The following is a 25,615-nucleotide window of genomic DNA, read 5'->3' on the forward strand; positions in this document are numbered from 1 at the left end:
GTACAAATATTTTTGATAGATCTACAAGCTCACAGCTTGTATATTTTCAATTGGCCGAAATGTAAAATAGGGTTGAAGTGATTAATGTACTACATTAATTACTACAAAATAAATACAGTAAATGACTGCATGCTTGTGACTCATTGGTTCTGGTTCTTCTGACTCACTCTACCCAATACCCATGACTCTACCTAGCAACAGACCTAGCAACAGTAGAACCGGAACCAGGTAAAGTATACCTTCAAAACAAAAGCACATAGTTGGTCTTAGCCCTGAAACATGACGACCGTCATGTTTCCAGGTTCACATGGGTTGGAGCAAAGCACTTATTTCGCCCCCTACAACTACACAAACGTTCACATTTCACAAACAAAGTTTTTAATCAAGTTTCAAGCGTGCCTAAATACGGTACGCCCCACTATAATTAACCGTAGCCTCCGTATTATTTAATAAGACGCCCTTTTATCCGATCGTTTTCTGTGTGTCCTGTTTTTTTCCCCATGCGTACCAACCCCATCTATGGACACTGAGATGTGGGCGTGGTCTTGCAAAAAGTCGGCCCAGAAACACAGAAAACGATCGGATAAAAAGGCTTCTTATTAAAGAATACAATTTAGACACATATAAGACTTGATTAAGCACTTTGTTTGTGAAATTTGAATGTTTGTCTAGCTGTAAGGGGCGAATTAAGTCACACTACCTCAACCCATGTCAACCCGGAGCCGTACGGTCGCATGGTTCAGGGCTAGGTTTGGTCTTAACGTTTGAGAAGCATATAACACGTCACTTATTTTGGAGGTTTAATCTGTCTTCTTTCCGGTCACACTGTGGCCAACTAGTGGCTCCATGACTCAGCTCAGCAGTGCTTTGATCCATGCTTTTGAATGTGATTGGGATTTTATCCGCGGTTAACAGACTGAGCAGACTGTCTCCAAGAAACAACCGTCTCTTTTACCAAGCAGCCATGGCGGATCCAAGGTACAGCAATGAATAGTCGACTAGTTGGGTAATTCACTAGTTGCCCATTAAACGTGCATTTTGAAATGATAAAAGTGAAAGTATAAAGTGTGCAGCAGCTGTGGCTCACTGTTCATACATTAGGCTACTGTAGGAAGTTCCTACAGAAAGTTCCTACTAGCGTTGGTGGGAAAAGTACTCAAATGTTTTACTTAAAGTAAAGTATCAGACAGTACTGTACGATAGAAATACGATAGAAAGTGCTGTTACAAGCACGCTAACATGCAAGTCATCTAACGGTTGCTATCATGCATACAGTAACTGTTATCAGTGGTGTAAAGTAAGTAAGTACATATTTATGTACAGTAGAGTCTAGACTAGACGTACAATTTTGACTTCTACTCCACTACAATTATTAATGGAAACTTTGGCTAAGTTGTCCAATATAACAACATACTTTACTTGAGTAAAACGTTTACTGTAAAAGTATCAATAGCCTACTGCAATGCAGACAGCTGGTGGAAAGTAAAAGTACATTTACTCAAGTAGGCCTACAACTGATATTCTTTGCTACAACTAGCCTGATTAAACAGCCCACTCTGAGAGTGGGCGGGTCTATGGGCTGGAACCAGGCTATTACTTTCCTGGAGTATTGTCCCATTTTCAGTACTTTTACTCCTACTCCACTGCATCTCAGAGGCAAATATTGTACTTTTACTCTTGGTTAATTTATTTTGATTACTATTACAAATCACACATTAACCACTTCAATCCTATATACATTTCAGCCATTTGAAAATAGCAGATCTACAAGCTCACAATGCCTCACAAATTATGCGACACATTGTGATAATTAGATCTGCAGGGGTCCATGGGGAAATACATAAAAGACTTGTAACTTTGTAGCAGCTGGCACTTTGTTTCTAAAAAAAAAGAAAAATACTATCCTTTCTCTGCACAATAATTGCCATAATGAGACTCCATAGGTTTACATAATACTACACAAGTCCTTACAATTTAAGAAATAACTAGATTTAATATGGGTGGCAGGGCTTGACATTAACTTTTTGAGGCACTTAGTAAATTTCCCATTCACTTGTCCGGGCACAACAATAGTCACTTGTCCGAATACAAATTAAGACATGTTTTTCTTAAATGCATGCATAGGAGACGGAGACAGACATTGAAATACTCCAATCCAATCCATAGTATGGGCAGTCGATAGTCTGCACTCACTGCTAGGGTCACAGAAAAAGTGAAACCAAGAGCCAATTGTCCAACTGACAAGTACATTTTTAATGAACTCGTCCGGAAGGATTTATTACTTGTCCCGGACAACAGGACACGCCTTAATGTCAAGCCCTGGGCGCTATGGACTGTGGAGGGGAAAACCCTGTGAGTCACTTTGTCTGTGGAACTTCCTTGACTCAGACTTCCCAGTAATAAAATCAAACCTCGGTTCGAAGTGGAGCGGTGAATTTGAGCAGCTGTACCCTATGTGAGTGAGTGAGTGAGTGTAAACTGTGCCTGTGAGTGAGTGGTGAGTGTGCCTGGCCTGCACAAAACAGCGCCCCTCCTTTAACTAGTGTTTTGTGTGTGGCCACTCAAGGTATTGCCAGACTACGGACACGGCCAGCCAGCCACCCAGCCACCCAGCCACCCAGCCACCCACAGACATACCTGTTCATTGGGAGCGCTTTCACCGCTCCAAAAAGATAACATTGACGTGTCATCTTAGGTCATCTTAGGTCATTAGGCCATTTAGTGCAGTGGTTCTCAATCTTTTCAGCTTGAAAAGGTTGAGAACATATTTGAATAGTGGACCCCCCACCCTGATAAGCATTTGGAATTTTGTTTGACTCGGTTCCACAGATAAATGTTGTACAAATAGCAGATCTACAAGCTCACACTGCCACGTGATTCGAGGCGTTGTAAGCTTGTAGATAGGCTATTTTCACAGCGTTTGTCTCTTTCTTATATTATTTGACAATTTGGACAATGTTTGACATAGCATAGTTTGTTTATTAGTTTTGCTGCAGTAATGGTTACTCATGGTCCATGTCTGTCCCTCCCTGATAGTAGTTTTATATTTTCTGGCTCCAGCCTTGCCCTGCTGTGCAAACTGTAAATCAGTAGTTGTCAGTTCTCACACTTTTTCAGAAGATTTTTCTAAAATGTTCCAAAAATAGCAGATGTACAAGCTTGCAGCGGGGCACGAAGTGATGTGCTGTGAGCTTGTACATCTGCTATTTTTGAATAGCCAACACAAAATGTTTTAACTGACACAGATGCTTTACTGGTTTTTATGGGCTAATGTCCCTCCCTGTCCTTAAATACCAAGTTACTAACCTTCTCTATGAATTGGCAATTTGGCCAATGTCGGACCAGTTTTTATAGTATAGTTTGTTGACTACGTTTGACCCAGGCACAGGTTGAGAACCACCGGTGTAGAGGGAAAAAGAGCGCAACTCTGGTCCAGTTTACAAAGCATAGATCAGGGATCTTCAACGTTTTCAGGCCGAGAGAGAGATGAAGCAGGGACCTTGTTGCCGAAAATAGCGCAAGGCGTTGTGAGCTTGTAGATCTGCTATTTTTGGCTAAAGTTCTCAGAATATGGACACTAGGGTTCAAGTGGTTAATATAAAAGAGAAGAAAAATGTTTTATCACTCAAAGATTTGGAGGACCCCCTGTAGTAACTCTGAGGTCCCCCGAGGGGTCCCGGACCCCCTGTTGAAGACCCCTGGTATAGAGGATTTATGGTTAATGTTTTTCCCTCTCTCTCTCTCTCTCTCTCTCTCTCTCTCTCTCTCCTAACAGTATCACGATGCACAAGAAAGAGACTCTGTCGGCTAGTAGCCAGAGGTCGCAGCAGGGCACGTCAACACTGCTGGGTGGCCAGCTGCCAGCTGATGTGGTCCTGAATGACCGCTACATCCCCCTGATGACCGCTGCTCCCAAGGTAGGGCTGTCACCATTATGTCAAATAATTGCAATTAACGATTTAATTGTGTTTTTGTTGTTGACAATTACATTTCTGTTTGGCTTGTAGGCTTTGAAGTTGCACATGGCAGATATGACACATAACCTGAACCTAAATATACAAAGAAACGACTGCTTAATTCTTAAAAAATAACATTGATAGTGGAAATAGCCGATCTACAAGCAACACGTTGTGAGCTTGTAGATCTGCTATGTCACAATGATGTTAAGTCTCATGTGGCCAATGACATTAGACATCTATGATGTCAGATGTCATGCATCTCCATATTTGGGAAAATATAGACTCATTTTGGCCGCATTTTGTTCAACTTAAACAACCAACCAGGTTTGTGCATTTTTTTGGGGTCAAAGTTGATCCCATGCCAAAGCACCAGCCCTCGCCCATGCGCGCGACATTGCTCTAACTGGTTTTAATTTTAGGGAAAATAGAGCCAATCTAACATTGAGGTGCCAACATTCAATGTTCTAGGTGCTGACTCGACCTATACCCGTTGAGAAGCCGGATCCGAAGTCCGTTGAGCTAGCGGTGCTCAGTGCCCTGTCCGACACCAGCGGACCACAGAAAGCACCAGTGATCCTGGTGGGCCCGGCGGGCTCTGGTAAGACCACCGCTCTGGAGAAGCTGCTGGTGGGCTGGGCCAAAGATCAGCACCTCCGCAACTTCTCCTACGCCTTCCACTTCCAGTGCCAGGAGCTGAATCTACTTCACGCCGGGACCTTCTCCTTGGAGACGCTGATCTCGCAACGTTACAGTCATCTGTCTGCCGAGGCCATCTCCCAGCTCCTACAGGTACAGTAGGTCACGGTGACTGACAGGCCCGTCACAATGATTACATACCGTAATCACCCAGATCTCAATTATTGTCTCCGCCAGGCCGAAAGGCATGGCCGAGACTATGTTTTAGCCCCTGTCCATCCGTCCGTCCGTCTGTCCTCGTGTCCCTGTGGACAGCTAATCTCCGGCACCGTTGGCACGATGGCAGCGAAACCGTCCACGCACACTCCCTGGGTGGCAGAGCAGAACCTCTGCCCCCAATTTTTCACATGGGCCTGTTATAGCGCCACCAGAAGGTGGATTTGTGCAAAACACATTTTTGGACACTCCTGCAGATTTTGTCCAAAAATCACGCAAATCGGTACACAGTATCTTTTATTCCGTCCTGATTGACTAAGATTGGCTTCCAATTTTTGCAAGAGTGCTCCCTTTTGAACATAATGCCTGTCAAGGACCCCCAAAATTACATGTATTTGGCCGTGGACCCCATCCCAAAATATTTTGTTCCAGGGACCACCTAGAAGCAAATATTTGAGTTACAAATGTTCGCTGTTAAGAAGATATTCAAAGAAATCTAGATTTTTCAAAAATAGCAGATCTACAAATTCGCAGCGTGGCACTTGGTGCTGCGCTGTGAGCTTGTAGATCTGCTATTTTTCAATAGTTAAAGCATTAAATAATTCTAGGCCTAAATGGGTTAAATTGTTATTATTATTATTACTGTCTGCAGGAGCCTGAGAAGATCCTGTTCATCTTCGACGAGCTGGACGCGTTCCAGCCCAGCCTGGACCCCTCGGCCCTCAGCCTGTGCTCGGACCGTGGCCAGTCCACCTCGGTGTCGGTGCTGGTGGGCAGCCTGCTGCACGGGGCCCTGCTGAAAGGAGCCGGCGTCCTGCTGGCCGCCCGGCCCTCCCAGTGCCTCAAGTTCCTGCCCGGCACCAAGCTGGAGCTGCTGGGCTTCCTCAAGCCCCAGAGGAAGGCCTACGTCAGCGCGTTCTTCGCCCAGCCGGGCGCGGCCGACGCCGCGCTCGCGGGCTTGGAGAAGGCGTTCGGGTTTTACGACTTCTGCGCCACACCCAGGTAAGGGGGGGTGGGCAATATGGTGATAAATATCGTTGACTGAGACAATACAATGTCTGTATATGATATCGTATATATCGTGATACAATGAGGGAGCCTTATATAAAAAATCCTGTTGAATTGTTAATACAGAGATTAAAACTACATTGTGGTCTAAAACAGTAGTTCTCAAACTTTAAAATGTCAAGGTCTCGGGTCCATTTGGTTTCATTTGTATACTGTCAGAGGGGTCCATTTAGACCTATCAAAAGGAACCTAGAGTCCCTGGCCCCAACTTTGTGGACCACTGGTCTAAATGGTCTGTTACTCCTTTTTCCTTTCGTTATCATGTTATCATGGAGGTTGTACTGTTAAGTAACTTGAAAAATAACCATAAAAACCAACATGAAAATGAATTGTGATTATTGTGTATCGTGATACAGCTTGGAAGAATATCATGATATTGTATTTTTCCATATCGCCCACCCCTATGCCCAGGTTCTGCTGGACAGTCTGCTCCACCTTCAAGCCCCTGATGGAGGCCGGGGAGAGGCTTCCCGAGACCCTGACCCAGCTGTTCGTGAAGGTCCTGGTCGGCCTGCTTCAGACCATCCCGGCGAAGGAGACCGGCGGCAGCCACAGGCATGGATTCAAGTCTTTTGGATTCCATAGGAGCTTGGCTAGCCAGCCTGTTTTCTATGAAAGCATGTGGCGCACCAAAAATAGCAGATCTTCAAGCTACATCACGTCGCGCTACGATGTGTTGTGAGCTTGTAGATCGTCTATTTTCGGTTATAAGTTATGTTATGATTAAAGACTATTTGACGCGTTTAAACTAGCGAATAGAATACATTCAGAAGTGTCATCCATAAACATGAATGGTTTCAGAAATGTCATAAAAGCATAAGAAAGGTTAATGCCTCAAATCTGTGAATTCTGCAACTGGTTGCTTATAATTATGTGGTTCACCCCCAAAATGATTTTTTCCCCCCTATCGATTACTCACCCCGCCAAGACTTTTTTTTTTGGTTTTTGTCGCATTCCTATGCCAATAATTAGCCAGTAGCTATGCCCCTCCCAAAAAGCTTTTGTCCAATGCTAGCTTAGAATAACTTCCTGCTTGCCAAGGTTTGCCTTGGCAACAGCCTTGGCAAGCTGCCGGTTGCTAAGCTAGCATTGGACAAAAGCTTTTAGGGGAGGGGCTCAGCAACTGGCTAATTGTGTCTCTCTATCCATAGGGAACAAAGCAGACTCTTTGTGTCTCCATAGGGAACAAAGCAGGCTCTTTGTGTCTCCATAGGGAACCACTGCAGGTCATCAAATTATTGGCTTAGGAAAGCGACAAAAACAAAAGAAATATCTATGAATTCAAGTCTCCATGGGGTGTGTAATCAATGATTCCACACCTAAACGTTAAACTTTCATGTCATGACATTTTATTTCTGCTCTATTCCGTGTCCAGGGACCTGGTGATCGCCCTTGGCAAGATGGCTCGCCACTGCAGCCTGGGCCAGAGTCCCAGATGCACCAAAGAGCAGACGGATGCCTTCGGCCTGCAGGGGCTCCTCGCGTCGCCGCCGTCCTCGGCTGGCGCCCTCCTGCGTGTGGACGGCGAGCCGGGATCGGACGGCGCCGCCTTCTCCTTCCACAGCCAGCCCGTGCAGGAGTTCCTGCTGGCCACGGCATTCTACCTGGACAAGTCTGTGGCCGAGGGCGCGATGATGGAGCTTCTGGACAGGCCTGACGGCTGCGTGAAGGTTGGCACCTTAATCCTTAATCCCATACACCTTAGCTAACGCATATAAGTATATCATGCACAAAGGGGCGCCTGCTGGCCTACTGGTCCAGGCGCATACGTATGCATTGCCACATAGGCATTGATGCCTGATGGCTTCACCGGTTCTAACTTCCTTCGTTTTCTTTCCTCCTTGCTGCCCCCTCTTCTTCTTCTTCCTCCCTTTCTTCTTTTCTTTCTATGAAAAATAACAATACGATGCACCAAAAACGAATCTCTTCTTCTTTTTTACTTCTGTATAAACATGCGATGTGACAATAAAGCTTGATTGTGATTCCTGAAGGTTGTGGATCTCTTCCTTGCCGGGCTGTCCGAAGCCACCCAGAGGGCACCACTGGAAGCCGTGCTGGGGGAGTTCAGCTCAGAGCGGCTCGCCGAGTTCAAGTCCTGGCTCCTGAGCAGCGCTCAGCAGACGCTGCAAGGCTGCGACAAGGCCAGACACCTGCGCTTCTACGGCCTGCTGCATCAGAGCCAGAACGTACAGCTGGTGAAGGACGTGGTGACCCCGGCGGCGCGGATGGGGATCAGCTACGGCGGCGGCAGCTTCCAGGACTACGTGGGCTTGGACTTCGCCCTGAGGAGCCTCGGGGACACACTGGAGCAGCTGAACCTCTACAACACCAAGGACCTGACAGAGGAGCAGGCCGAGGTCCTGAAACCTGCCATGGTCATGGCTGACAAGATCATGTAAGTCTCTCTGTTTGAAACCTGCCATGGTCATGGCTGACAAGATCATGTAAGTCTCTGTCTGAAACCTGCCATGGTTATGGCTGACAAGATCATGTAAGTCTCTGTCTGAAACCTGCCATGGTCATGGCTGACAAGATCATGTAAGTCTCTGTCTGAAACCTGCCATGGTTATGGCTGACAAGATCATGTAAGTCTCTGTCTGAAACCTGCCATGGTTATGGCTGACAAGATCATGTAAGTATCTGTTTGAAACCTGCCATGGTCATGGCTGACAAGATCATGTAAGTATCTGTCTGAAACCTGCCATGGTCATGGCTGACAAGATCATGTAAGTCTCTGTTTGAAACCTGCCATGGTCATGGCTGACAAGATCATGTAAGTATCTGTTTGAAACCTGCCATGGTCATGGCTGACAAGATCATGTAAGTATCTGTTTGAAACCTGCCATGGTCATGGCTGACAAGATCATGTAAGTATCTGTTTGAAACCTGCCATGGTCATGGCTGACAAGATCATGTAAGTATCTGTTTGAAACCTGCCATGGTCATGGCTGACAAGATCATGTAAGTCTCTGTTTGAAACCTGCCATGGTCATGGCTGACAAGATCATGTAAGTATCTGTTTGAAACCTGCCATGGTCATGGCTGACAAGATCATGTAAGTCTCTGTTTGAAACCTGCCATGGTCATGGCTGACAAGATCATGTAAGTCTCTGTTTGAAACCTGCCATGGTCATGGCTGACAAGATCATGTAAGTCTCTGTTTGAAACCTGCCATGGTCATGGCTGACAAGATCATGTAAGTCTCTGTTTGAAACCTGCCATGGTCATGGCTGACAAGATCATGTAAGTCTCTGTTTGAAACCTGCCATGGTCATGGCTGACAAGATCATGTAAGTCTCTGTTTGAAACCAGCCATGGTCATGGCTGACAAGATCATGTAAGTATCTGTTTGAAACCAGCCATGGTCATGGCTGACAAGATCATGTAAGTCTCTGTTTGAAACCAGCCATGGTCATGGCTGACAAGATCATGTAAGTATCTGTTTGAAACCAGCCATGGTCATGGCTGACAAGATCATGTAAGTCTCTGTTTGAAACCAGCCATGGTCATGGCTGACAAGATCATGTAAGTCTCTGTTTGAAACCAGCCATGGTCATGGCTGACAAGATCATGTAAGTCTCTGTTTGAAACCAGCCATGGTCATGGCTGACAAGATCATGTAAGTCTCTGTTTGAAACCTGCCATGGTCATGGCTGACAAGATCATGTAAGTCTCTGTCTGAAACCAGCCATGGTTATGGCTGACAAGATCATGTAAGTATCTGTTTGAAACCTGCCATGCTTATGGCTGACAAGATCATGTAAGTCTCTGTTTGAAACCTGCCATGGTTATGGCTGACAAGATCATGTAAGTCTCTGTTTGAAACCTGCCATGGTCATGGCTGACAAGATCATGTAAGTCTCTGTCTGAAACCTGCCATGGTCATGGCTGACAAGATCATGTAAGTCTCTGTTTGAAACCTGCCATGGTCATGGCTGACAAGATCATGTAAGTCTCTGTTTGAAACCTGCCATGGTCATGGCTGACAAGATCATGTAAGTCTCTGTTTGAAACCTGCCATGGTCATGGCTGACAAGATCATGTAAGTCTCTGTTTGAAACCTGCCATGGTTATGGCTGACAAGATCATGTAAGTCTCTGTTTGAAACCTGCCATGGTCATGGCTGACAAGATCATGTAAGTCTCTGTTTGAAACCTGCCATGGTCATGGCTGACAAGATCATGTAAGTCTCTGTTTGAAACCTGCCATGGTCATGGCTGACAAGAGATCATGTAAGTATCTGTTTGAAACCTGCCATGGTTATGGCTGACAAGATCATGTAAGTCTCTGTTTGAAACCAGCCATGGTCATGGCTGACAAGATCATGTAAGTCTCTGTTTGAAACCTGCCATGGTCATGGCTGACAAGATCATGTAAGTCTCTGTTTGAAACCAGCCATGGTCATGGCTGACAAGATCATGTAAGTCTCTGTTTGAAACCTGCCATGGTCATGGCTGACAAGATCATGTAAGTATCTGTTTGAAACCTGCCATGGTCATGGCTGACAAGATCATGTAAGTATCTGTTTGAAACCTGCCATGGTCATGGCTGACAAGATCATGTAAGTATCTGTTTGAAACCTGCCATGGTCATGGCTGACAAGATCATGTAAGTCTCTGTTTGAAACCTGCCATGGTCATGGCTGACAAGATCATGTAAGTCTCTGGCTGAAACCTGCCATGGTCATGGCTGACAAGATCATGTAAGTCTCTGTTTGAAACCTGCCATGGTCATGGCTGACAAGATCATGTAAGTCTCTGTTTGAAACCTGCCATGGTTATGGCTGACAAGATCATGTAAGTCTCTGTTTGAAACCTGCCATGGTCATGGCTGACAAGATCATGTAAGTCTCTGTTTGAAACCTGCCATGGTCATGGCTGACAAGATCATGTAAGTATCTGTTTGAAACCTGCCATGGTCATGGCTGACAAGATCATGTAAGTATCTGTTTCACAAATGGGCTGGGACCCATTTGTGGGTGACAGGCTAATTTTTATGGGTCACGAGTCACGACTCCAGTAAATTTACTTTTCCGACATTATAACAATAATAAACTTCATTTATAAAGCACTTAAAAAAATTAAAATAAAAAAAAATCTTTACAAAGTGCTTTCCAATGGCGGAATAAAATACAATGCAATGAAATGAAATAAGACAACAGTAAACAGTAGAATTTAAAATAAAAAACAAGTAAAACATAATAAAAATAAAATAATAATTAAAAGCCTTGGTGTACAGGTATTCAGTTGTGACTTAAAGGAATACAGTGAGCTAGCTAATCTTGGAGCCTCAGGCAGGGCGATCCAGAGCCTGGACCCAGGGTGACAAGTTGAGTTGCGGGGACTTTCAGCAGAGCCTTGTTTGAGGATCTGAGGCTGCTCCCTGAGTTATACAGGGTTCCTACGGTCATGAAATTCCTGGAAATGTTTTGAAATTAGGAAAATATTTTTCCAGTACTGGAAAAGTTTGGGAATTTATCAAGGGTCCTGGAAAGTCCTGGAAAAACTAGCTATGTATTCTCTTTGGTTATTGTTGATTTTGTTAATACCTCTGAAATGACAAATTAAACATTGGCCAAATTGTCAAATATTAGAGGCAGAAATTGTGAAAATAGCCGATCTACATGTAGAGCATGTAGATCGGCTATTTTCACAATAGAAACGTTTTCCTCAACTCTTAGTTCTCGTCAGGGTGCCGGGTCCCCAGTTAAAATATGAATATTTCGAGGGTCACAGCCTGAAAAGGTTGAGAACCACTGTCATACACTACCTGTCTTTGGGCACTGTGCATAGGAGTAAGCGACTCGTTATTAGCTGAATTATTGTTATATAGTGCTGGAAATTGGCTTAAATATTCTGGAAAAGTTTTGGAAATTAATTGGTAAAAATGTGTGGGAACCCTGGTTATAGTCCTCCAGCATATCTACAATGTAGCTGGGGGCTAGGCCATGCAGTGCTTTAAAAGTAGTCAATGAAATCTTAAAATCTATTCTAAAAATCACAGGCAGCCAGTGAAGGAAGGCATTACACCTGACCATGGTCACACCTTCTGGAGTTGGTCAATAATCTGGCTGTTGAATTTTGCACTTGTTAAAGACGGGAAATATTATTTTTTGCTGAGACCAGAATACAGGGAGTTGCAATAATCTAAGCGTGAGGAGATGAAGACATGAATGACAGTAAGATGTTTTAAAATTAAAATACATTATTTTATACATTTTAAAACAAACAATTCTAAGAAACTATAAATAACAAGTATTAATAATTAAGAAGTGGTGAAAATAGCCGGCTACAAGCTCACAATGCGGTGCGTTGTGAGCTTGTAGATCTGCTATTTTCACTATTTTATGTCCCGGGCAAATGTCTATTCTCTCTTCTGGGTATTTTGGGAAACACTGATGTAAATCACCTGGAAAAAAGAAGAAAGAGCCCAAGAAAATTAGATATATATACCGAAAGAACCCCCAAATTAATTATGTTTGGAGGCAGACCACCATCTGAAAATAGTGTGTCAGGGACACCCCCATACAACATTTGTGTTTCAGAAATCTACAAAAAGTTACAAAAGAATTAAAGATATTTTGGAACAACTACAAGCTCACAAAGCATCGCATCACAACACATTGTGAGCTACTAGATACTAGCTATATTTTAAAATAGCTGATGTGTACAGGGTTAACATGGTTAATCTAATCTAATCTAATCTAAATTTTTTATGCTACATCAACTCCCCCTCCAGGACCCCCCTTTGAGAACCACTGGTCCAGACATCCACTCTCTTGTCTTTGAAGCAGTGTGTGTGTAGCGTACAGGGGATATGAAGCAGTGTGTGTAGCGTACAGGGGATATGAAGCAGTGTGTGTAGCGTACAGGGGATATGAAGCAGTGTGTGTAGCGTACAGGGGATATGAAGCAGTGTGTGTAGCGTACAGGGGATATGAAGCAGTGTGTGTAGCGTACAGGGGATATGAAGCAGTGTGTGTAGCGTACAGGGGATATGAAGCAGTGTGTGTAGCGTACAGGGGATATGAAGCAGTGTGTGTAGCGTACAGGGGATATGAAGCAGTGTGTGTAGCGTACAGGGGATATGAAGCAGTGTGTGTAGCGTACAGGGGATATGAAGCAGTGTGCGTAGCGTAAAGGGGATATGAAGCAGTGTGTGTAGCGTACAGGGGATATGAAGCAGTGTGTGTGTAGCGTACAGGGGATATGAAGCAGTGTGTGTAGCGTACAGGGGATATGAAGCAGTGTGTGTAGCGTACAGGGGATATGAAGCAGTGTGTGTAGCGTACAGGGGATATGAAGCAGTGTGTGTAGCGTAAAGGGGATATGAAGCAGTGTGTGTAGCGTACAGGGTATATGAAGCAGTGTGTGTGGCGTACAGGGGATATGAAGCAGTGTGTGTAGCGTACAGGGGATATGAAGCAGTGTGTGTAGCGTAAAGGGGATATGAAGCAGTGTGTGTAGCGTACAGGGGATATGAAGCAGTGTGTGTAGCGTACAGGGGATATGAAGCAGTGTGTGTAGCGTAAAGGGGATATGAAGCAGTGTGTGTAGCGTACAGGGGATATGAAGCAGTGTGTGTAGCGTACAGGGGATATGAAGCAGTGTGTGTAGCGTACAGGGGATATGAAGCAGTGTGTGTAGCGTACAGGGGATATGAAGCAGTGTGTGTAGCGTACAGGGGATATGAAGCAGTGAGTGTAGCGTAAAGGGGATATGAAGCAGTGTGTGTAGCGTACAGGGGATATGAAGCAGTGTGTGTAGCGTACAGGGGATATGAAGCAGTGTGTGTAGCGTACAGAGGATATAATATGCCTGACTAAAGGGAAACGTAATCAGCATATCTGTAAAACAGTGTTTGCTGCCACGCATTCATGCAGAGACCTGCCTTTTGAATCGGGTCGGCGAGGTTGAGAACTGAACGTCTGCCAATGTTGATTTCACAGTGGCTTCAGGCTATTGAAAACCTAACCTTATTCCTGATTGTCATAAACGTTTCCATGTTGAAAAATGTTCATATATGTTCAAACATTTTCAAAACATCACAACGTGTTGTGAGCTTGTAGATCGGCTATATCCACTATCAGTGTTAAAGTTGTCAAATATGTCAGAATTTCTTTGTATTTTTAGGTTATGTGTCATATCTGCCATGTGCATCCTAAAAGCCAAACGGAAATGTAATTGTCAACAACAAAAACAATTAAATCACCATTCGCAGTTATTTGAGTGTAAAATGTTCTAATGGTGACAGCCCTAGTTGTGGTGCGAGCGTTCCTGGTTACCAAACTGTGTCTTGACTAGACGCCTCCATCGGTTCTGGGGCATATGCATCGTGGAACCGAGGGAATCTGCATAGCTTCCGCGTGCGTCACACATGAGCCAATAAAGCTCTGTTGAATTGACAAGTCCCGGAAAAGACGCACTGTGATTGGCCAGTAGTCACTTTGACTGGCAGCGATCCCTCTGTTTTTCCCCGGACGTCCATCACACGTTACTCCAATGAACCTCAGAGGCGCATGAGGTATCTAGTGTTTTATATCTATGGTCTATATGTCCACAGGCTGTCCCAGAGCTTCCTGCGACCCGGTGCCGTCCCCCACCTGGCCTGGGCTCTGGGCCAGGGCAGGACCAAGGAGCTGGACCTGTCCTACTGCCACCTGGGAGACGAGGGGCTCAGAGTGCTCTGCACGGGGCTCACACACAGCCAGCTGCACACACTGAGGTGAGATGTGTTGAATAATAGCAGATATACAAGCTTGCAGTGCGGCGCCGAGTGTCGCACTGCGAGCTTGTAGATCTGCTGTATTATTAGAGCGAACATTTGTAACCTTTTGCTATACGATCGATTAACATTGATGTTTTTTTTATAATCAATCAAAGTTTGATGAACCTTTGCACCCCTACAATCAATTGTTATTTTCTCTATGCTTATGGAAGTATTCCTCAGAGGCAAAAAATCATTTTCACGATAAATACACTTTTTTGTTCACTGCTCCTCGTGCGTTTTCCTCTTGAAAAATAAGGCTCTCACTCAGAGTGACAAGACAAGTTTTTATTTCTCCGTTATGCCTTACGCAAGAGGCATCTTGTGTAAGGTATATGGGGACATACAAAAAACGACTTATCCTGCCACTCTTGCTCAGTCACTCTTGCCCTTCGCTCTTGCCAACGAATGGTTTTTATCATGTGAACTTCCTCTTGGTTTCCTGCAGACTCACCGTATGCAAACTGACAGAGGCTTGCTGTGGAGACCTGGTGACAGCTCTGACGTCTGGCGCCCCCCAGCTGCGGGTTCTGGACCTGAACTTTAACGAGCTGCAAGATGAGGGCGCCACACAGCTGTGCCAGGCCCTGAGCAGTCCTTCCTGCAAAGTCCAGACACTCACGTACGTTGTATTCACATCATGAGTATCACAGTACCATTGTGTAAGGTTAAGTGACAGCATAAATACAACCTGTAAGGTTGACTTTATTAGAACTTCACTGTGACCATGAGAAATCCTTTGAAAGTCGTCTGGTGTAAGGTTGGCATTGACACATACATCCTTGATTCTTGATTCTTACCAGGAAAAGAGAACATAAACAAAATGATGATATCCAAATTGGGCCCAAGAGTTCAAAACCTTTAATCCCAATCCGAGTGGATCAGATTTGAATATTGGATTGTTAAAGACCAAAAAACTGCGTTGGAATCACTTTGATATTAGATCTGCGATCATAGAATTATCTCAGCGAACATTATGTCGATAAGAAGATAAGTTTGATTAATTCAATTCAATTCAATACATAAAGATAACAGGCAATAAAAATCATGAAGACAAATGTAACATAAATAGTACATAACTTAACCCACAGGAAAAACACACTGGCATTTTAGCCAGTGCACCCTTAGTCTGGATGTATAGCGTGATCTGCTCATAATGGGGCTTGAGAGCGCCAAAATGATTAATCAAATATCTTTTAACAGCCAAAATCTGTATCTGAGCCACTCGGATGGGGATGAAATGAAATAAGAGGCAAATATTGTACTCCACTACAATTTAGTTACTAATTACTTTGTATATTCTGTACAGGATCAGGGTGCCACAGATCTGTGCCAGGCCCTGATCTACTGTACATGTAGATCTGCTGTTTTCAGAGCATTTTCATACATTTGTAAACTTGTGAAATGAGTACTTTTACTTTCAGTATATTTTAATGTGAATACTTTTGCTTTTTTACTCAAGTAAATTCTGAATACTAGACTTTTATTTTTACATGGCGGTAGGGCTGTCATGACATTTTACATGATGATTATTGTCACTAAAATAATTGCGAATAACCATTTAATTGTATTTTTGTCGTTGACAATTACATTTCTGTTTGACTTTTAGGCGTTGAAGTTGCACATGGCACATATACAAAGACATTACTGACATATTTACACTTAACAACTTCAACAACTTTACAATTAAAGAACATTGATAGTTGCTCACAAGTTGCAACGAGCTTGTAGATCGGCTATTTCCACTATTTTTTGAAAATGTTTGAAAATATGTGACAAAATAATTGCGATTACCGGTATGTCAAATAATTGCAATTAGATGATTATGAAATAATTATTACCGGCCTACATGGCGGTATTGATACTTGTACTTAAGTTCAACATTTGAGTACTTTTCCCACCACTGCAGGCTCCACACCTGTAAGCTGACGGAAGCGTCCATGGAGGTGTTGTCAGCAGCGCTGTGCTCAGGCCAGTGTGAGGTGAGGACTCTGGACCTGACGGGGAACGACATATGTGACGGCGGGGTGAAACACCTGGCCACAGCGCTGCAGAACCCACTCTGTAAGCTGCAGACTCTCAAGTAAGTAGAGTCGGCGGGAAATGAACGGTTCTCCTTGAAACTGCTGCTCCTATTAACCATTATTTTATGCATTAACTATTGAAAAATAGCAGATATACAAGCTCACAGCGCGGCACCGAGTGCCGCGCTGTGAGCTTGTAGATCTGCTATTTTTGAAAAATCCTGAACATTTGTGCATGTCTTTAAATATCTTTGACCCGATTCTATAAATGTCTTCTAAATCCTTCTTCTAAATCAGTGGTCCTTTTTCATGTCAAGGACCCCCAAAATTACATGTATTTGGCCACGTACCCACATCTCAAAATAATTAATTCCAGGGAGGGACCCCCCTGAATCAAATATTTGAGTTGCAAATGTTCGCTTTTAAAAAGATAATTATATTCAAAGACTAGCAAAAAAAAAACAACAACAAAAAACATTTTTTGTTCCAAAAATATCTACAAGCAGCTGTGAGCTTGTATATCTGCTATTTTTCAATAGTTAAAGCATTAAATAATTCTAGGCCCAAACGGGCTAACACTTAGACTGACATAGTGTTGCCATAACTAATGTAGATTAGCTGCCAAGGCTTCTTCCTGTTGTATTTACCAGATTTCCGTGCATGCGAGTGTTCCTGTCCATGGCAGCAGTATAACATGGTTGTGTGTGTGTGTGCAGTCTCTTTGGCAGCAGCATAACATGGTTGTGTGTGTGCAGTCTCTTTGGCAGCAGTATTATAACATGGTTGTGTGTGTGCATGCAGTCTCTTTGGCAGTAGTATTATAACATGGTTGTGTGTGTGCATGCAGTCTCTTTGGCAGTAGTATTATAACATGGTTGTGTGTGTGCGTGCAGTCTCTTTGGCAGTAGTATTATAACATGGTTGTGTGTGTGCATGCAGTCTCTTTGGCAGCAGTATTATAACATGGTTGTGTGTGTGTGTGCAGTCTCTTTGGCAGCAGTATAACATGGTTGTGTGTGTGCGTGCAGTCTCTTTGGCAGCAGTATAACATGGTTGTACGGGATCCTACATCGATTCAGCATTCCCTTCCCTTCCGTTACTTATGAGAGAGAGAGAGAGAGAGAGAGAGAGAGAGCAGTCTCTTTGGCAGCAGTATTATAACATGGTTGTGTGTGTGCGTGCAGTCTCTTTGGCAGCAGTATAACAGTATAACATGGTTGTGTGTGAGACAGAGCCTGTCAACCGATTGGCTGTGATATCTCCCTGACAACCAGCAACAACCAGTGAAACGGCTGACTGTCCCTTCGGGCTATGGGATGTAATGTATCTAGTCTTGAGACACGTACGGGATCCTACATCGATTCAGCGTTCCCTTCCCTTCCGTTACTTATGAGAGAGAGAGAGAGAGAGAGAGAGAGAGTGCAGTCTCTTTGGCAGCAGTATAACAGTATAACATGGTTGTGTGTGTGCAGTCTCTTTGGCAGCAGTATAACATGGTTGTGTGTGTGTGTGCAGTCTCTTTGGCAGCAGCATAACAGTATAACATGGTTGTGTGTGTGCAGTCTCTTTGGCAGCAGTATAACATGGTTGTGTGTGTGCGTGCAGTCTCTTTGGCAGCAGTATAACATGGTTGTGTGTGTGTGTGCAGTCTCTTTGGCAGCAGCATAACAGTATAACATGGTTGTGTGTGTGCAGTCTCTTTGGCAGCAGTATTATAACATGGTTGTGTGTGTGCGTGCAGTCTCTTTGGCAGCAGCATAACAGGAGAGTGCTGTGCTGACCTGGCCCAGGCTCTGAGCTCAGAGCACTGCTCTCTGCTGGAGCTGGACCTGTCAGTGAACGAGTTAGGCCAGGAGGGGGCGCTGGAGCTCTGCCAGGCGCTCAGTAAACCGGGATGCCCACTGGAGAAGCTCAGGTACTGTCTGTCCACACTTACATCTGTTCTTTATTAATTTATACAGTTTAGGAAGCTCGAGAGCACACTCATTACTGACCAGGTACTTTATCACAACTGTAAATGATGTTATTAAAGGATAACTTTGTTTTTTTACAACAGGGGCTCATATTTTAGATTGTAATAAGAGAAAAGAAAAACGTTTTAGCACGTTTAGCGATTTTGATTTCAGTGGGTGGGGGCATGCGTACAAGTAAGCTAAATATGTATTTTTAGACACAATAAGCCGTGATGTTTGTGTTACTAGTTACAGTACTAACACGACTAGCCCCCATAAGTCACAGCTGCCCATGAAAGATTGTGGTGTAGATTGACGGTGTATCTTGGGAATGGAAATGAAAACATTTTAACACTCATCTTTTCTTTTCTCTAATTACAATCTAAAATATGAAAAAAGAAAAAGAAAAAAAGTTGTCCTTTAAAGGGGGTGTAAATTATAGTATTGTGTCAAACAGCTCTATATTCTGATGGTTATCATCGCTGTATCAGCGAGTTAAAATGTCCATTAATGTTAAATGTACCGTTTCTTTCCAGCCTGACCCGGTGTGAGATGACCGAGTCGGTGTTCGAGAAACTGGGCGCGTTGCTGAAAGGCGGGACGTCCCGGCTGAAGTCGCTGTCCGTGTCTCTGAACAGCGTGGGAGACTACGGAGCCAAGTACCTGTGGGAGGCCATAGCAACCCCACACTGTCTGCTGGAGAACCTGGAGTGAGTCTCTAAACTAAATATAGCAACCCCACACTGTATGCCTGAGAACCTAGAGTGAGTCTCTAAACAGCATTACTATGACACCATTTTGTACACTACAACTAGGATGAAACACAGGGGTTAAAGTTCTCAGTCCTGGGGACTGATTTCAGTCTTGAGGATTCCATAGGGGCTATTTCTGAGATCAGTGCAGATCTGCAATCTGTAGCGATGAATGACAAAGTCGTCAAGTGATCTCCAAACTAAAAAGCTGTTATAATTTCAAGATATATGAGTATTTGAATTGGCCAGACTAGCATAGTATACAACCGAACTTCAGAAGATACTTCTATACTTGCTCATAGCGCGGCGCCAAGAGCCAAGCTTTACAACGCTTTGTGCCACGTTTTGAGCTTGTAGATCGGCTATTTCTATTACTTCTTAAACATTTGTTTTCTAATTTATGGAGAAAAAAAGAGAAAAAAAAGAAAGAAAATGCAATGATTTGTTTAATTAATACATAAAAGATGTATTAATTTAAAAATCATTGCATTTTGTATTTTATTTTTATTTTTTTATTCATGAAAACCTTGTGTTTTCTGTTTTATGACAATATTTTATGAAAACACTGGGCCCCGACCCAGTGTCGGGGAAGCAGTGCTATAAAAGATGATGTGTGATAAAACTGGGTGTGTAATCAAATCCAGGTGCAGATAGAAAGGCTTGTCTAATCATTTTGGCTGCAGGTCACATCCCGACCTTGAATGTGAGGACATTCAGTTCATTAAAAAGACTGCTAGGCTGCTACTCCTTCTCAAACAGAGATAAACAGCATTCTCTCATAGAAAAGGAGCTCTTTCATTGTCCAAGGCCTCTTAGGAGAAAAGCCATGCATTGTCTAAGGCCAGTGAAACACATTTGTTGTTGTTGTTTTTCGGCAGAGAATACTTTCATCCAAAACTCTAAATATGAAAGTTGACAGTGAAAACAGAGAATTAAAACAAGCCTAATCCAATAATTTGATGACCAGAACAGCAGTGTTTCCCTATGGAGGAGACCCAAAGAGCCTGCTTTGTTCCTTATGGAGACACAAAGAGTCTCCTCATATTATTGGCTTAGAAATGAAACAGAAACAAACAAACCAAAAAATGTATCTTTCTCCATGAATTTAATGCTTCATGGGGTGAGTAATCGATAGAAAAGAAGTAATTTATTTGGGGTTTGGTTTAGTTTATTAGAACATTGTTATAGAAGATTTAACAATACAAATACAAAGGAATAAATGGTTTTATTTTGGTCCTTGTTCACAACAAATGAAAAAACATACACAATTCAAATCCTGACCAAAAAAGGAAACAAAATACAGTGCGAGGAAAAGAAGAAGCCAGTAGGCTTATTATTTTGGAATCCTTCCCTTATGGGAAGAGGTCATTAATTAACAGATTGTAAAAGTTCTATAAGAACAATAAAATACAACAAGGGGAGCAGCTGTGCAATAAAGAAATAAAAACACAGAAACTGCACAAAAGGAAATACCGGTAGACAAAAAACAACAACAAGAAGAGAAAGCGAGAAGGGGGAAAAAACATTAGGAAAGATGACACATCAGTAAACTACATGATCATGTGTAGTGGTGAACTACTCCTTGAACCCGGCGGTCTCCTGTGTAGGGATGGGACGATAACCATATTATCGTTTATCGGATAAATCATATCATATCACGATAAATCATATTGTGGAGATTTAATTCATGGTGATATCATCCTCCGTCATGCACTGGGATCAATTCACCTTTTATTTGCCGAGCTGCATATCCGATACCACTTAAACCCTCTATTGGTTAAACGTACCTATAATAAACATACTTTTTTTTCCCCACTCTCTACCAAATCTCTTTGCCAAAAAATTGCAGATCTACAAGCTCACAATGCGACACGTTGTGAGCTTGTAGATCTGGCAAACGTTCTGCCCCAGAATGTTGTGGATATTTTGATTCTCACGACAATATCGTAAATCACGATTTCTATGGTTACAATAATCGTGATGATATGACATTTTCACATGGTCTCATCCCTACTCCTGTGTCCCGCAGTGTGGAGATGATCGAGCTGACAGACGGCTGTGTGGAGGACCTGTGTGCGGCGGTGAGGACCAGCAGCCGCCTGAAGAGCCTTGACATGAGGAACAACGTGCTGACGGACGCCTCTGTGCCCGCGCTGGTCCAGCTGATGCAGGACAGCGACAACATGCTGGAGCTCAAGTGAGTGTGAAAGCACCCTGTAGTGAAGCTAGATAGTCAGGGAATATTTAAAAAGATCTTGGAATAAATTCCTTAAAGTGATCCCTGACTAATACGACAAATATGCCTTAATACATTATAATTGTCCTCTATAACTACAATGTAAAATTAAAAACACCTTAATTATTTTATTTCTTCTAGAAATAGCTAATCTTTCACTCAACAGGGGAAATGCCCGTCGCAAGTTGATGATGTCATAAATGTCATGTGTGATCTATCCCTATGGAATTTATGGCATGCATGTGCAAATAAAAACAAACTTAATACTTCCTATGGTTAATATGAGCATCAACTCAATATTTCAAATGTGTTTTTTGCACATGCATTCCATAAATTCCATAGGGATAGATCACACATGACTTGCGACATGCATTTCCCCTATTGAGTGAAAGATTAGCTATTTCTTGAAGAAATAAATTTTGAAGGTGTTTTTAATTTTACATTGTAGTTATAGAGGACAATTATAATGTATTAAGGCATATTTGTCGTATTAGTCAGGGATCACTTTAACAATTCCTTAAGGTGCATGTGAGGGGTCAAACTAGAAGTTTTTCATGATTCTGGATCCATTGCAAGCATTTGTTTTGCACGAAAAACACTCCTTGGGCTAAAAACAGCCATAGCCAGGTCATCACAAACCTTTTTTTGTGTTTGGGCCGTTTTGCCCAAGGAGTGTTTTTTTGTAAAACAAATACTTAGAATGGATTCAGAATCACAACAAACCCCTATTTTGACCAGGGCTTTGACCCATGTTACAAAAGCATTTTCTTTTTTATTATAATTATTATTATTATTTCTACATAATAGTAAAGTTAACGGTACCCCAACTTTCAGCAGCTGTCAGATTCTCCTATGGAAACTGAATTTCAGTCTTTGTCCATGGCAAAATCTGTTTTTACACACACATTATACTGTAATGTTACTGAATGTCAAGTCTGTCACGTTTGTCTGTCAGAATATGTATGACACTTATTTACTATGACACAATGGCACTTATGAGTCCACTAGTGGTTCTCAAACATTTTATTTTCATGGAAATAGCAGATCTACGAGCTCACAACGCGTCGCATCGCGACACGTTGTGAGCTTGTAGATCGGCTATTTCTACTATGAATGTTCTTTATTAAGTATAACATTGTCAAATGTCAGTCATTTCTTCGCATACTTAGGTTATGTGTCATATCTGCCATATGCAACTTCAAAGCCTGACAAAAACACAATGTCATAATCGTGACAGCCCTACCTCTGATCTTGAGTATTTATTCCACCACTGCATGCACTGATGCTGATAAGGCTACTGGAATCTGCAAGTTACAGCAGCCGGTGTCTAACATGTAGACTTCATGTCCCCATTCTCTGCAGCCTGAGGTACAATGACTTCAGCGAAGATGCCTTTGAGTTGCTGGACCAGTGTGATAAAATCAGATACTGAAGTTCCATCTGCCTGCCTGGAGGAAACGGTTGCTATTGGATCTCAAGTGTTTTTGTTACCTGCCTGTATACCACATGGTATAATTGGTCCTGTCTGCGTGTGTTCTTTCTTCTTTGTTTGTTTGTTTAGTGGCAGGATAGATTTGGGCGGGCATATTTTCATGAAAATTGCACCAAAGAGATGATGATGAGTCAGAAATGCACTTCCCTGGAACCGTTTTAGAAAAATCTGAAAAGAATATCCTGCACAAGGTATTGTTTTTTTTTTGATTGAGCTAGAAGATTGTCCAGTGGCCAACCAAGAACCCAGTTCTTGCCCGAGCACTTTGCTTAAGATGTTAGGTTTGTTTAAGATTTATGTTTGTAATTACTACATAATTATATGTATCAATTAAAGATGATTAGATTAGACCAGGGGTCTTCAACATTGTCAGGCCAAGGACCCCTTAGTCGAGAGAGAGATGAAGCAGGGACCCCCACAGTCTGTTCATAGATATAGTTTCATTGTTTGACAGCACGATCAACAGTGTATTTTGGATTCATTTTCAGATATTTAACCACTTGAACGGTCAATACTTAATAAACTTGACCTTTCACTGTACATAGTCTGCTCTTTTCCCCCTCCAAAGCTCTTTGCCGAAAATAGCCGATCTACAAGACTACAAAAACGAGTTCCTATCACACAAAGATTTGGAGGACGCCCTGTAGTAACTCCTGTTGAAGACCCCTGGATTAGATATCACCTTTGGGGCAAAAGGGTATTGGTCACAATGAAGGTCTGGCATAGCAAAATAACTGGTGGCAAACACTATACAAGAGAAGTGCAGCTACACTAGACATTACCGGTTACTTACCACTAGGGGGGTCAATTGAGTCAAGCAACCGACAAGCACTGGCATGTATTTGGTCTGACCCACTTTTCACTTTGTTGTTGAAGGTGTCCCCGGGGTAGTTTCTATGAGACAACCTAAACCTCCAAACATATTGTTCAGGTCAGATATTATGCCACCCAACACCTCCCCACATTTCACTTACACGGTTTCACAAGCAAATGGCACATTCTTTTCTCGCCCGCAGACGGGGCACACACAAAATGACAGTATGGGTATCATTAGTTGTGTACCATTATATTAATTGCCCTCGTGGGCTTGCCTGTGTGGATAAAACCAGGAGAAGCTCTAAAGACGAGCATTAGTGAGCAGCATCGGTGTCATTAGATCCTGGCATAGCCCTGTAGCCATGCACTTTAATCACATTAGTCATTAACCCTGGCGTCCCTTTAAAATGTCTAAAATTTAAATGTCAAAACTTAAAAAGTTAAATGCTCTGCAGAAAGTCTAAACATGGTCTTCACATAGTATAGTGTTGCTGTCATGAAGGCAGAAACCTTGTATCTCCATTTGGTTTCTAAATGAATGCCCTACCTTCGTTGTACAAGAGTATCGTGTGAAAATAGCATGTCAACAAGCCCACAAGCAACACGTGAGCTTGTTTAGTTATGCTATTTTGGCTACCGTATTTTTGAAAGATTCAGACTAGTGAAAGTGTTGCGTTTCCATCTGCTGAAAAATAACGCTTTTCTGGACATACAAGGTTTCTCATCCGACAGCGACAATAGACTTAAACATTAACCTTTTTAAAAAAAAAAAAAATTGTTTGCCAATGCTTTTATTGGGATCTTGTTTAAGGTCAATGCTTGTAGATCAGGACATGGTTTACGTCCTGTGTTTTGCGTTTTGTTTGTTCTCTTTAATACTGTTTTATTTTGTCTTTTTACTAGCACGGTGGAGGTTCTATATTTTTATATACAGTGTACACCTGTTCTGCCGGCTTTATTACATGTTTGGTTCTAGGCACAGTGGTTCTCAACCTGCCTCTTGTCATTATTTAGGTGCAAGCGGTGGCCATATTGTTTTCCCCCAGGATGGTTGGGAAGGACTGTGATTGGCTGGGACGGGGGAGGGGGCAAGAGTGCGTTGGTTTTGTTTTTCGCATGATGAATGATTCCGTCCACCGCCGCTTGCCGACTCAAGGCGATGTGCTCGCTAGGTGCGCTGTCGGCGCGCCTGCCGCGCTGAGGTAACAAACAAGCCCTCCTCTTCCGCAAGCAGCCTATGGAAAACAATATATGAATGTTTTGAACGCTAACTTGGGTCTGAATAAAGCTTTGCTTGGAGCATTTGTGTAATTGTCTGATTCATGTTTTTCTAATTGATGTTGGTTAGCTTTTAACCACTTAAACCCCCTGTACTTTTTTTTATTTTTTACAAAAATAGATCTACAAGTCTCACTCACAATGCAACCTGTTGCTTGTAGATTTGTCAAGAAAAGGGACACTAGGTTTGGATATGGTTCAATCATTTCTTGATGTCCATGCATCTTGTGCACACTGTAAAGTTGACGTCTAACACATCACATCATTCATGTGGAACTAGCCAGTGAACGCACCATGCGTTACATCACATTCACGTGGAAACCAGACAGTGAATGCACCATTGGTTACATCACATTCACATCACATTCATGTTGACCAGCCAGTTAATGCACCATTGGTTACATTACATTCACATCACAT

The 25,615-nt window shown here is 42.8% G+C and overlaps 1 protein-coding gene across 2 annotated transcripts; it reads left to right on the forward strand.

The window, feature by feature from the left end:
- Positions 1 to 879: 879 nt before the first annotated feature.
- LOC308291887 (NACHT, LRR and PYD domains-containing protein 12) lies at positions 880 to 25,217 on the forward strand. Of its 2 annotated transcripts, XM_080734027.1 has the most exons (15): positions 880 to 978; positions 3,776 to 3,917; positions 4,428 to 4,748; positions 5,464 to 5,813; positions 6,291 to 6,434; positions 7,255 to 7,549; positions 7,871 to 8,274; positions 14,442 to 14,603; positions 15,094 to 15,267; positions 16,555 to 16,728; positions 18,411 to 18,584; positions 19,158 to 19,331; positions 21,403 to 21,570; positions 22,972 to 23,075; positions 23,124 to 25,217. In XM_080734027.1, exons 1-14 carry the CDS (start codon positions 965 to 967, stop codon positions 23,039 to 23,041), a joined length of 2,766 nt encoding a protein of 921 aa, XP_080590153.1. In that variant the 5' UTR covers positions 880 to 964; the 3' UTR covers positions 23,042 to 23,075; positions 23,124 to 25,217. The 2 variants fall into 2 exon arrangements, with proteins under 2 accessions (XP_080590153.1, XP_080590152.1); XM_080734026.1 differs by having other exon boundaries at positions 22,972 to 25,217.
- Positions 25,218 to 25,615: the final 398 nt, after the last annotated feature.

This window comes from Nannobrachium achirus (assembly GCF_963921795.1).
Source record: "Nannobrachium achirus genome assembly, chromosome: 9".
In the NCBI taxonomy this organism is placed as follows: domain Eukaryota; kingdom Metazoa; phylum Chordata; class Actinopteri; order Myctophiformes; family Myctophidae; genus Nannobrachium; species Nannobrachium achirus.